The sequence below is a fragment of the Streptopelia decaocto genome, assembly GCF_964273445.1.
Source record: "Streptopelia decaocto genome assembly, chromosome: 20".
Taxonomy (NCBI): Eukaryota; Metazoa; Chordata; class Aves; order Columbiformes; family Columbidae; genus Streptopelia; species Streptopelia decaocto.
The window spans coordinates 1,716,689-1,729,411 of NC_138675.1; the positions used below are offsets into that span (position 1 = coordinate 1,716,689).

At 48.7% G+C, this 12,723-nt stretch overlaps 1 protein-coding gene across 6 annotated transcripts in view; it reads left to right on the top strand.

The window, feature by feature from the left end:
- EIF4G3 (eukaryotic translation initiation factor 4 gamma 3) overlaps positions 1–12,723 on the top strand; it is a 128,647-nt gene that overhangs the window by 50,324 nt on the left and 65,600 nt on the right. For 3 of the 6 annotated variants that reach the window (XM_082070107.1, XM_082070108.1, XM_082070110.1), the window contains exons 4-5: positions 6,391–6,486; positions 10,842–10,874. The exons of 1 other annotated variant lie outside the window; for it this stretch is intronic. In XM_082070107.1, coding sequence (XP_081926233.1) covers positions 6,391–6,486; positions 10,842–10,874 — 129 coding nt within the window. The remainder of the gene's footprint in view (positions 1–6,390; positions 6,487–10,841; positions 10,875–12,723) is intronic. 2 more of the 6 variants (XM_082070109.1, XM_082070112.1) reach the window with 1 other exon arrangement.

Here is a 12,723-nt window from a genome sequence, read left to right on the forward strand (position 1 = left end):
TGTCAGGAGGATGGAGCCAGGCTCTTCTGGTGACAACCAGTGACAGGACAAGGGGCAATGGGTGCAAACTGGAACACAGGAGGTTCCACTGAAATATGAGAAGAAACTTGTTCCCGGTGAGGGTGGCAGAGCCTGGCCCAGGCTGCCCAGGGGGTTGTGGAGTCTCCTTCTCTGCAGACATTCCAACCCGCCTGGACACCTTCCTGTGTAACCTCATCTGGGTGTTCCTGCTCCATGGGGGGATTGACCTGGATGAGCTTTCCAGGGCCCTTCAACCCCTGACACTCTGGGGTTCTGTGATTCTGTGGTGCTGATTTGTGAGTGCAGGAGGGTTAAAATACCAAACTGTTTGCCAGCCGAGCTGTTCCCACAGGTCACTAACAGGTATTTGAATCCTGGGTGTCCCAGAGATGCCACTGTTGGGAGCTCAGTAACTCACTTAAAACCTATTTTATTTCAACCATCACGAACACATTAATTTTAGGTCACAAGCTGCTTCACCCCCCATTCCATCACCTTTACAGCAGGAGGATGGTGAAGGGGATGGCACGAGCCGGAATCTCTTAATCTGTTACTTGATGTGTTTTAAGTCAGCACGCGGCTGGAAAAATGAGCCTTTCCTGAGCGCTGCAGCTGCAGGAGCGCTGGGCCGGGTGCTGCGGGCCCTGTCTGGCAATAACGCTGCTTTTCCTATCGGATTTTAAAACCAGAAAAAAACAACGTGATGTAACGTGACAGACGCCTTATGCTGCGAGATCTCCGCGTGTCGGGTCCCGCGCGGTCGCGGCCGTTCAGCGGTTTGATCCCAGGACTCAACAAATAACCCGTGATGCACAATGAGAAGCCGCATCCTCGCTGTGTGAACCGAGCGGCGCTTCCTGCTGCTGCGGGGGCTTCTTCACCCGCATCCGCGGCCAAACTCCGGCCGGCCGGGGACACGGGGACGAAACTCTTAGAGGTTTGAAGATGTGGTTTGTCTTGAGGAAAATAGTTCAGCAGCTGGACGGAAAACTGAATGTGGTTGTGAAAAATGGGGATGAATGGGAAACAGCCACACAGGGGTGAGTGCTTGTCTGCAGTTTGTCTTGGGGAGCTTGGATGGATAAGCTCCATTTAGGGACAGGCCCCCCCAGTGTAAAGCACACTGAGCGTTGCTCTGAGTGCCCACCCGCCGTGGCTTTAATCAATATTTAGCATTTAAATGGGTCAATGTCTCGGTGCAGGAACACCTGGACGGCCAGGGTGCGTGTGTGGTTTTATTTGGGGGTCGCGTGGGGGCAGAGATGGATCTCGCAGCACTTTTATCCTATTTCCACCCAATGCGCTTTTTTGGATATTTTACATTTCAACATCAAACGCTTCAAAATCTTTTTGAAAGTCCCTGTGGTGCCACTTTAAGCTTCACCTGGGGACTCTGTGGGTGCGGAGATCCGAACCCCCACGGCAAGGCGTGGTGTTTTTTATCCCCAGGGAAGAATCCCATTGCGTTCTGTTGTCGCCACACGCAGTAAATGCCCTTTGGGGCTGCTCCTGCACCCTTTGTATTGTCAGAAAATGTTTTGCTTACGCCGCCACGTTCCTCCCAAAGAGATTAAACAGCTTTTCGCTGCCGTTCAGCCGAGTTCCAGCTCAGCGCGGCCCCGCGTTGGTGTCACCGGGGAGTCACTGGAAGCCCAGAGGTTCCTCTCGCCCAAGGTCGCGGCGCTGGCAGGAGAGCGGTCGGCGCCTGAGTCACCGTCATGTGCCGGAGCTGCCGGACCGCTCCTGCTCCTCGCATGTAACTCCAGCAGATATAGACCGAGAGGATTCAAGAGACACCCATGGGGTTTAACCCCTTCCCACGCAAACCCGGCTGCGCCGCCCGGGGCGGAACGTTTAGCGAGCGGCACCTTTTTGCTTGGGGAATTAAGGGGTTTGTTCCAAAAATCCCCTTTGCGGCGGCTGCGGGAGGCAGAGCTGCGTGACTCAGCTCTTTGGGAACCCGATGTGTGTACTTTGCCTGTTTATTCCCAGTACAGGCAGTACTGAGGGAGTCGTGTTACGCAGCGGGCTCCGTGTTTATTAACCACCTCATCTAAGAATAACTTCTTTTTCATTCGTTTTGCTGCTCACGATGGTTTTATCTTTTCCTTTGCCTTAGCGCAGTCAGCAGCACCAAGTGGAAACCGCGCAGATCGAAAGGGTTTTCCCAGCAAGTTGAGCACGGGATTATTATCGCATTATTATAACATCAGAAATATAAAATCACGAAGATAAAAGCTTTAAGGGAGCCAATATTCGTGCCTGGCAAGCGGAGCAGCTCAGCGGCCTCCACTGTGTTCCAGCTCGGGCTGCTCGGTTGTTTGAACTTGAGGGATTTCAGTTGAAATGTTTCTGAGCCAAAGTTTTGATACAGGGAGATATTTCCTTCCCCTCCCTGGGAGTTTATTTAGGGAGTTCCAGAGCGTTTCCTCCCGGTCTCTTTGTTTGTTCACCTCTCCCTCTGTTTCAGTATTCCCAGCGTGACCGCACGTGATCCTCGGTACCGCGTGAACCCATTTAGACGCTTGGCGCAGGAAACATTCCTTTTGACGGACGAATTGATGCAATACGTTTAATCAGCTGACTTGGCCGAAAAGCAACAGTGCTGCGATTTACTCTGCCGGTTGTTTTTTTTTAGTATTTCTAGGTGAACTTAGTACCCGCAGAAATTTATAAAGCGCTTTTTTATCCCTTCATTTTCCCCCCGTTATAGTTTGAACACAAACAGCAGCTCAGACAAACCTCTGCGTGCTTTGAAGCGCTGTTTGCTGTGTAATAGTTGTGCAATGGGTTCACTTGGGTGCCGTCTGTTGTCTCCGGTGGGCTGTTCCTCCCCGCTGCGGTTGTGGTCGCCTGTGTCACAAGCAGCACCGATCGTCCAAAATTACCTTGTTTTGGTGACAGTTTAATCGCGGAAACCCGTCCGTGGCTGCTGTTTGAGCCTTTATATGCTTTTTGTCTTTATTTATGAGTGAGTGCTGTAATTATTGTGACAGGGTTTAAAAACTAAAGCGAATTTAACACTCGCCGTCTCAGCAGTGATGGCTGTTATCAGGTGGCCAGCGATGGAAAAATGCCCGATTAGTGTCTTTCTGCTAAAACTCCCAGGTTTCTAAGGCTCAGCAACAGCTTTTCCTTCCCTTCAAATTCCCTTTTGCTTGAGCAATTTGGAGAAACCCGGGGCTGGTTTGGAGGTGGGGAAGGACTTTGGGGACAGCGCAGGAGTTACATCTGATGTAGGTTTTGTTCTGTTGTGCGCAAGTTAAGCTTGAAGAAAACGTATTTTATGAGCCTGAAGAAGTGGGAGAAGAGTGGATGTTTTCTTGGGGTTTTGCAGGATGATAATGTGTCTCTTTGAGGTGCGGAGCTGGTGCTCAGCTGCTCCATCTCCACCAAAATCTGCGGATCCTCCAAGGGGAGAAGCCTGAATCTCACACTGAGATGGGATCCTGGGTGCACAAAGTCATCAGTGACACACTCCAAATGCAGGACAACTTCTCTAGGTTGGGGCCAGAAAGACGCCAGAGTTTCCCCGCGTCTCGTTAGCGCTTGATTAATCTCCGCCGTGCCGCGGTGGTGCCCAAGATACGGGATGTAGTGTTGATTATCCGGCGTGGGCACCAACAGCTCAAGCAGAATCAAAAATGAAAGGGGCAGATCTATGATGCTGCATCTGACGTGTTCAAAAAATTAGAAGACTTCTCGTTAATTAATTGTTAATGCAGACGTGGTTGGAGATGTTTGGAGCAAATGAGCTCCCGAGAGGATGGGCAGTGGAAAACCTGCCCTGCTTCCCTGGCACGGGTTACGGGAGCTGATTAATTGCTCTCAAACCAGAGTTTTTGCTGCTACATCGACACTAAACCACCACACAACAACGTTCTTCAGCTCAATATTCCCCCAGGTGCGCTTTGCCGTCCTAAATCACGGCCAAGATCTAGTGATGTGCTTGGAGGTGAATGTTTTTATGTGTCTTTGACCCAGAACAACGTGCAAAATCCCTTGGTTGGATAGTTTCTAAACTACGTTTCTGTTGATCTTATGTTGTGATCAGCAGGAGATTAAGCAGGGATTTTACATCTAGGGACGAAATAGAAGAAAGAGGGAGTTAACAGGTGTGTCCTGGAGGCCCAGGACACTGCTCATGCTCATTCTTGCTCCAAACACAATCTCTTAAATTGCTTTATTTTCCTTGCGTACCCACATCCTACATGTTGGAAGGACTGGTTGGCTCTACCTTGGAAGGTAGAACACGCCTGATGATGTTTGGCCTGGTTTGTTAATTCAAACTCGAAGTTTCACACGCTTCAGGACTTTCTTTCTAGAAATAGCACTTTTTGTGTGTTTTCTAGCACGTTTTTGTGGTTTTTCCAGCACATTTTGCGTTGTTTCTACACCGCTCCTTGAAGTATTCGCCTACACCAGAGGCTGCGGTTTCATGCTGGATCACCCCTCTTGATGGCTCAAGTTTTATAAGCTTCTCTTTTCCTTTCCATCATACAAACAGCTTTGACTTACTGTGGCAGGATGAAACCCCCCTGTCTCCCCCTCCCTTCTTCATCATGGAAGGAGCAGACACATCTCCCTCTCTCTGCTGTTTGAGGCCGACAGCTTCTTTCCTTTGGCCCCAGAGCCCTGGCCAGGGCCGTTAGGAGGGAGAAGGGAGAAGGGAGCGCCGAGGCGCCAGAAGCCGCTGGGCGCCCATGGTCAATGTGGGGGATGTTTGGAGGCTTCAGGGGCACCCACAGCCAGTGTGGGGGATGTTTGGGGGCTCCAGGGGCACCCACAGCCAGTGTGGGGGTGCAGGAGGCTTCTGGAATGCCCACAGTCAGATCTGATCAGCCTATAAAAATGGGACTCTCGTCGAGGCTCCATCCCTTGTTGTGGATCTCTTGGAGTTACGAGCGAGATGCTGCCGCCGAGACCCCCGGGATGGAGACCCCGCTGGCCTCGCCGCCGCGGGTGTGAGGAAAATTAACCCTCACAGGATTGTGAGTGTATCTACTTTCCATGCACATTTGCATGTGTAACTTTCCGTGCTCAATACGAGCACGCGTATAAATTAATCCTCGCACAATCACCGGTGTATTTTCCTCCCGTGCTTCCACATGAGCACATGTAACTTTTCATGCACATTTACACGTGTATTAACCCTGGCAGGATTGCGAGTGTATTATAAATTTCCCCTCACAGGATTGCGAGTGTACACTTTCCATACTCAATACAAGTACATGTATCCCTTTACAATAACCCCACACCGTATCAGGCAGGTGTGGACTCCTCCCGGGCTCAGGGCCGGCTCCGGTATTGTTTTGGTGCAGCCACGTGCATGCACTCTGTGGATCTCCTGTTGTATTAGTTGCTGCCCCTTAATAATTTTCCTCAACTGATATCTGAACCTGTATTCGAGTCACTTTTGGATGCTAAAACCCTGCTTCTCACCCGTTTAATCAAAGTTGGTTTGGACCCTGTTGTCCTGTAAACCAACCTCGGGTGCCCTCGTGACACCTCCCAACTACCACTTCAGTTTTATTGTTTAAGAGCTTAATTATTCAAATCAAACACAGCCCAGTTCAAATCAACGATACCCCGAGATGCCCCTGCGGGCTGGTGCAGTGAAACATCTCAATACCACCATACGCACTAGAATATTTCCCTTTATTCCTTAGATTTGCTCTTGAAATTTAATGCAAGGGCCATGAAATTCAAAGACGAGGGTTTTTCAGCAGGTTATCGCGATGTTTTAGAGCAGATTTGTGGTGAGGTTGTGCAGGAGATACAGGGCGGCGTGTTGGGACCAGTTCCTCTTGAAAGCCGAGGCCGCGGCGATGGGGTTTGTGCCATTGCAATAAGAAACTATTTTAAAAAATAGGTAATTTTTATATCTATATTTATATTTAAAAAAGGGAAAACGGTGCTCCGAAAAGTTATTCCTGAATGTCTTGTTAACTGGTGTAATCTACAGCTCCAGTTTGGTGTTACTTTGGGCAGATGATACGAGGGGAGCAGCTGGTGGGATAAATGGTTATAGCCCATTGAAACCAGCGGAACTATTGTGAAATCTGCCCGACATCTGGATCCATTCGGGGCCGTTTCGTTGCGTTGCAAACACTAAAGCAGCCCGTGTTCAGCTTGTTTCTTGTCATTTGTCTGATTTTGGAGGGTTTCTCAGCAATTCCGATGAGGATTTCCTCGCAAATAGGTTCAGAGGAGGCTTCTTGATGAGAAGACGATGCTCACCTGCTCCTTTTCTATGTCATTTAACCTTGTTGCTCATCAGCCGCCCATCTGATAACGTGTTTGAATTCCTCTTTTGGGGTGAGTTATTGGCTAAACTCCATCGCGGTGTCGTTTTCTCGTTGCCCGCAGGCTCCGTACCCCTCAGGACAGAATGCGGCCCCGGCCACGCTGGTGTATCCCCCGGCCCCGCAGACCATGAACACGCAGCCCCAGACCCGCTCGCCGGTAAGAGAACCCTCATTTCCCTCCTTTTACAGGCTTTTTTTTCCTCGTTTGGGTGTCTGTCCGTCTGTCCGTGTGTGTCTTGGCCGGTTCTCTGGACCTTCAGTCTGGCAGCACGTTCCAAATGGCAGATCTCCATTGAATTTTTCACACTCTACCCTGGTAGCATGATTTACCTTTTCAAGTGGTTTATCAGCAAAGAACCAACGGATTCTCATCTACATCCAAATAACACGATTTATTTGTAGCGTAGTTGCTTTCAGCTTCACCTCATTTTAGAGTTTAGATTCATTCCCAGAATCTTTCTCTTTCCTTCATTTTCTTTTATTTGTCTTTTTTTCTTTAAGGAGGTATTTCCTAAAGCCCAAAGCTCAGTAAACCAAAGCGATTCTCTGTGGCCTCTGGGTGTTATTTCCCCTTATTTCCACCAGCACCTTCCACTTTTCACCCAGAGCTTCGTCCCCGCATCTTTTTGTCAGAGGCCCCTTTTTCAAACCTCAGGTTTGATTGTCCTCTGTAATTTGTTTTCATTAATTTTATTTTATGGGTGTATATTGTAACACTGCTCTGCTACCATAGGACTTCGCTTCCCCAAACCAGGCTCTTTTTGGGGGGGAATTTCTGCTCGTAGCACAGTTCCATGCAACACTAGGAGACCCTCCAGGGGCTTTAGGGAGCTTATTGACCATCCCAGTGAATTACTGACCGTCTGGGTGAATTACTGACCGTCCGGGTGAATTATTGACCATCCCAGTGTCTCAAGCCTCACGGAGCCAAGGGAGCAGCAATCCCTGTGCCTCTCACAGATCAGTATTCACGTCACAACGCTTCCAGGTTACCTAAAACCCCTTTTACCTTCCCAGCACTCTTCTTGTTTTAAAGTAAGAGAAAAACTGCTGCTCCGTGGCAGCAAAAGTCTCCCAGATAGGAATCCTGTGTTTGTCCGCAGAACAGGTATATATACATACATATATATATGTACAGGGCAAGATTTCCCCCGTGTGCAGCCACACTGATGCTCTTTCCCTAATTCTGGAGGTTTCACCTCCGAGGATTCGCAGGAGGGTTAATTCAGACGCTCATTAACCTCTCTGTCGATGAACGAACCAATTAACGCCCGTTTTGCTGAAGTTTCCGTGATGTGCACAGCACCCCTGCTTCCTTTACCTGCTCAGTACCGTGCGATACTGATGGTTAAACCCCCTCTTTGCTCAGTAAGTATAATCATCTCCTTTCCCTCGAATGACGGAAAAGCACAAGCGAGTTGACGTGGTTAGAACTGGAGCACGAGCCCGACTGAAGAGCTGCGTCTCTAAACCAGTTTCTTTGACAGCCCAGCAGGACAGTGCCCATACATTGCACAGACAACTGGAAGAGGAGGAAGGTTTTGGAACAGAGTCCGGTTTACAGGTCCCTGGCTGGAAGAGGCTGGATAAAATACTGCATTGTAAGCAATATAACAAACTGTACTCCTTCTTGCAGGCAATTGTGCCGACGGCACCGGTTTTATTTCGTCCTTTAATTTATGATTCTTTTTTTAATTATGATTATGACCACATCTATTCTTTTTGCGTTGGCTGATCGACAGAAATGCACTGATTTTTTTGCTTCTTTGCTAAAAGCATGAGCTGCCCCGGCGCCTTCCGCCGGCTCGGGGGGCGCCGCAGCGGCCCCGTTGCAGTGGGAAGGGTCTGACCTGGCGCAGGACGGAGACCAGGGCGACTTTGCCATAACACCTTCAGGAAATTCGGCCGGAAAAATACATCAAATTGCAGAGTTTTGGCCCCATGATTGAGGTAGAATTTGTCCGCAACCGTCAGCCATTTTTCTGTTTGATTTGGAAGCTCTCGTGTATTTGCCATCACGCTGCTCCTGCCCATCTCCACCCCATGACTAAACGCCGCACCCATCGCATCTCATCCCACCCCCAAACGAATGCAAGACCAAGTTCCTCTTGCATTCTGTTCTGGGATTGATTTACTTTTGATTTCTTTTTTTTTTGTATTTATTTTTTAACCCGTCTTTTGTTTGTTGGTGGCGAGGGGAGGGTGAGGAGGGGACGAGGAAGGTGGCAGGATCACCCCAATTCCGCTTCCTCGAGCAGCCGGAGTTGCCTCCGTCCCGGTTCTATACCCAAGGGCCGCTGGCGATTGCCGGGCTCCGGTTTTCCTGCTCCCGCCTTTGCAATCCAACCGGCTTCGTTTCCTCCCCGTTAGCGTTGTAGCATCACTAATTTCAAAGGAAGTAAAAAGAAATCAGAGTCGAAAATGATCCGACGCCCCCGAGCACCAGGTGATTTTAACACAAAGTGTCCGATTGAGGAGGTTTCCCGAAAAACAAACCAAAAGTGATGGGTTTGAGCGATCCCAGCTCGAGATAGAAAACTTAACCCACTGTCCCCAGAGCAGAGAGCAGGACCACGAGGAGCATTGGGGGCAGAAACCTTGGACCCCGATTTCATCGAGACGTTTTCCTTTCTATCTCCTGCCTTCATCTGAGGAAAAAAGAACCAGCCCCAAGTGTCTGTTTGAATCCGAGCCAGCGGTGACTACAGTTTGTTCTGTTGCTTACAGCTATTAATAGGAAAAAAATCCTATCAATCTGTATTATTTTTAAAAAATTAAAATCAATAGCCAATGGTGACCAAAATAGATTAGGACGTTTTTCACTAACTTTGAGGTTTTATTTTGTTTCTTTATTTTTTTTTTCCCCTTGTAACGCATATTACTTTTCACTGCGGAATACACTTTAGCATCTTGATAAGCTTCCAGTTTTAAACACGGCGAGAAGGAATCTGTCCTGTGGAACAGTGATCAGAGAGGAACTCGGGCCCTGAAATGAAGCCACACGAGGTTTTTACACCTTTTTGCTTCCGTCCTCGTCCCCCTGAGCCCTGTGAGGATGCTGAGAGCCCCCAGCGCTTCTCGCCCGCGCTTCGCTACGAAAACTGACATTGTAGCTCTTTCATCTTACACGATAATTGTGCTTTTTGCCTTTTTTCTTTAACATAAGGCTTAGGGAAAGTTTTCGAAGGGTGGGAAAAGCGGTGAATCAGTGCAGCTCACTCCTTAGTCTCGCGCTAGAGAAAGTCTGCGCATATTTTCTTGTTTCCGAAGGTTTTGATGACTTTTCGCCCAAGTGTCGCGATGAGGTGAAGGTAGAAGGAATGAGGTGAAGGTAGAAGGAATCACCTGGACCAGTGAACATTCATACCTTGCTTTTCACATTTGATGGCATTAAACTATCTGGGAGGTAGAGCTGCAAGTGAACCCCAGGCGTTTTTCTTACCGCAAAGATCTCTTATTAAGGAGATAAGTAATTAGGAGGCAGCACTGCTGACCCTGGGCAGGCGGAGGGTGCGGGTGGGCTGAGCTCATCACTGAACCATCACACTGGCCACGTGGTGGCTCAAAAACCACCGCAGGTTTTCATTTCATTTGCTCCATTTAATTGTTGGAGCTGTTATGAATAGATTTCGTCATGGAGCTCTGCTCGTTACACAGAGAGTTAAGGGTTAAAAGATGGAAGAGGATACCTCGTCATCTTTATTTCTCTTTTCCATTTCTTGCATTCATTTTTATTTCGATTTTAACAATCAGTTACCTATTGGAAAACGCTTTTAATGTTTACTGAGCATCTTAAATTCCCATTACGCTCCCCCCGACGGAACCCGAGTGGATGGGAGGTGACTTAGTGACCTGAGCTCAGGGAACCAGAAGCTCCCGATCTCCATCCAGCCAATGGCTCCGGCTCCCAAGAGCGTTAGATTGTGATAATTATGGACAAAACCCAAGCTGAAAACACAACAACACTGTGTGTACGTGAAAAGAGCTGCCGGTCTTTGCCTCGCAGGGTTTTCCCGCCGGCGGGACGCGGCCCGTGGCTCTGCTGCCATCAGTCTCCATCCTCCGCTCCCACCAAACCTTTGGAACAGCTCCGAGTCCGGCTGCTTTAACCATTTCCCTCCGCCTTAAACGGTTTAAAATCTCCACCGCTGCTTGTTTTGAGTTGTTCTTTTGGTTTTATTCCTTTTTCTTTTACTGGTTGCTGTTCTCAGGCAGGATGAGGAATGCCTGCGTTCATAGAGCGCCTTTACATACCCAGCAGCTTTGGCTCTCGAGCAGCGCACCATGTTAAATCTCAGTACCTGTCTGTCACTGTCCTGCCACAAAGCTTTTGACTGTTCTGTGGTTTGGTTTATTATTATGATTATGATTATTATTATTTTAAATTTTTTAATTATTTTTTTCTTTTCTTGTGGGTTTATTTTGCATAGAGTGTGACATTTTGGTTCCGTTGTGGTGTTTCTGACTCTTTGTGCCTTTCCTTTTGTGTTTGTTTCTCCCGCCTTTCCCCAGTTTGCAGCGGGGCCTCGACCTGCCCATCACCAGGTACAGTACCCGCCCCTTCGTTTGCATCCTACACTAATTACCTGGGGGGGGGCGGGTGGTTGGAGGCGCTTCACCCACTAACTCAGAACCCAGGCTCGTTTCTGAACCAGCCCCATTAGTTTTTAGCACGCGCGTAACCCGCTAACAAGCCACTCGCGGCACACAGTAACACTTGCAATCCTCGATCGGGGTCACCACGCTCATTAACCACCCCAATTAACGCCTTTCCGTAGGAAAGGAGAACCCAGAGGGATCGTGGACAGGTATTTGAGGTTTGCTCGAGTCGCTAGAAGCTTTGCTGAGTGTTTCCCAAACTGGCGGGTGGATGGAGGTGCCAGAGCTGAAGATGTTGATGAGAACCGGGCGTTCACATCCACAGGAAATCAGATTTTTCATGCTTGGAGCACATTTCTTGTTTCTTCTTGGTGATGTTATTACGTTGTTTCATGTTGGTTTTACCCTGCAAAAGCCAGACCTGTAGGGATCTCTGTGTTATTCCCGCTGTGTGACTTCATGAGGAACCACTTGATTAAGAAGAATGACAATTAGGAATAGCTCACGGAACTCACGGGCAGCACTTTCAGGGTATCAAAAATACCCCAAAAACTTCTTGAGCTGCCCAAGTCCCTCCCGTCCTCAGCACGGTGCTGTAGTTGGTTTTTCGGTCACCTCTTGGGGACCGATGGGCAGAGGTGGCACCGATGGGCGGGACGGCCAGCACAGCAATGTTCTCCCAGATTCGCTCGTTCCCGTGTCGCTTTTCCCTCCCTTGGTGTGGAAGAACACGTTGTTTCCACCAAGTTAACAGGAGAACCAAAATCCCTTTAACTCCGGTGATGCCAGGACAGGAGCTTAAGGCACGGAAGGGGAATTATTCTGGTCTCACTTTGCTCCTGTTGGTCTGAGCGGTTTGATAGAGCAGAGCACCCGGGGCAATCCTGCCTCGGGGGAGCAGGTAAGTGCGTTAAGTGGGCACAGCCACCCAAAAACCTCATCGTCGTTGTTGCTTTCACCTCATAGAGCAGCATCCTTCCAGAAAAAAAGGCTTAAAAGGCAGAAGGAGGCATTTGCGCTTGTTTGCTGGCAGGTGAGCGCCATGGGAGGGAGGAGGAGCGGATTTTGGTGCATGGAGAGGGATGTTTGCAGGGCAACCGGGCACCGCGGGGAGCGATGGAATCAGCGTCTTGTTAGATACTTTTCTTCTTGGCCTTCACTTCGGCTCCGTGTTTATGCTGCTCAGAAACTCGTTAGTTCTTTAAGTCATTACTAAGGCAAATTATTCAATGTAATAGAAATTACTGAGCTCGGTGCGAGGGGGTTTTGGAGCACGAGGCTCGAGGCAGCGCAGTGTTGAGGGAAGGATTTCGGTTCTTTGTGGCTTTGCTGGTGTGACTCCACCACCCACCTGTCATAAATCAATATAAAACTTGCCTTCGGACCCAATTATGGCCCCTCCTGCAGGTTAAATATCATCATCTCCAAGTGTTTTGGAAAGAACTTGTCATTTCCAAGCGTTTTCCTGATTTTCATCACTACATATTTACATTTGTTGCAGTTACATTTGCAGTCTGCTTATAATTATTCTGGAGAAGCTATCGCTGTATGAAAAGCAGTTCAGGCTCTATTCCCAGTTACATCCATCACATGCAGGATCAGGACGGGCTGTTTATTCCTTTTAATCCAAAAGTCGCTGCCCGTGGTGCAGGTTTGGGGTGGAAAAAGGGACTTTGGCCATCGATCCATGCAGGTCGTGGCTTTTAAAGCAACTTCATCCCAACCCCAAAACTTTGAGACCACAATAAACAGTTATTTTCACATGGAAAACTTAAACTTAAATTGTGTAACATAG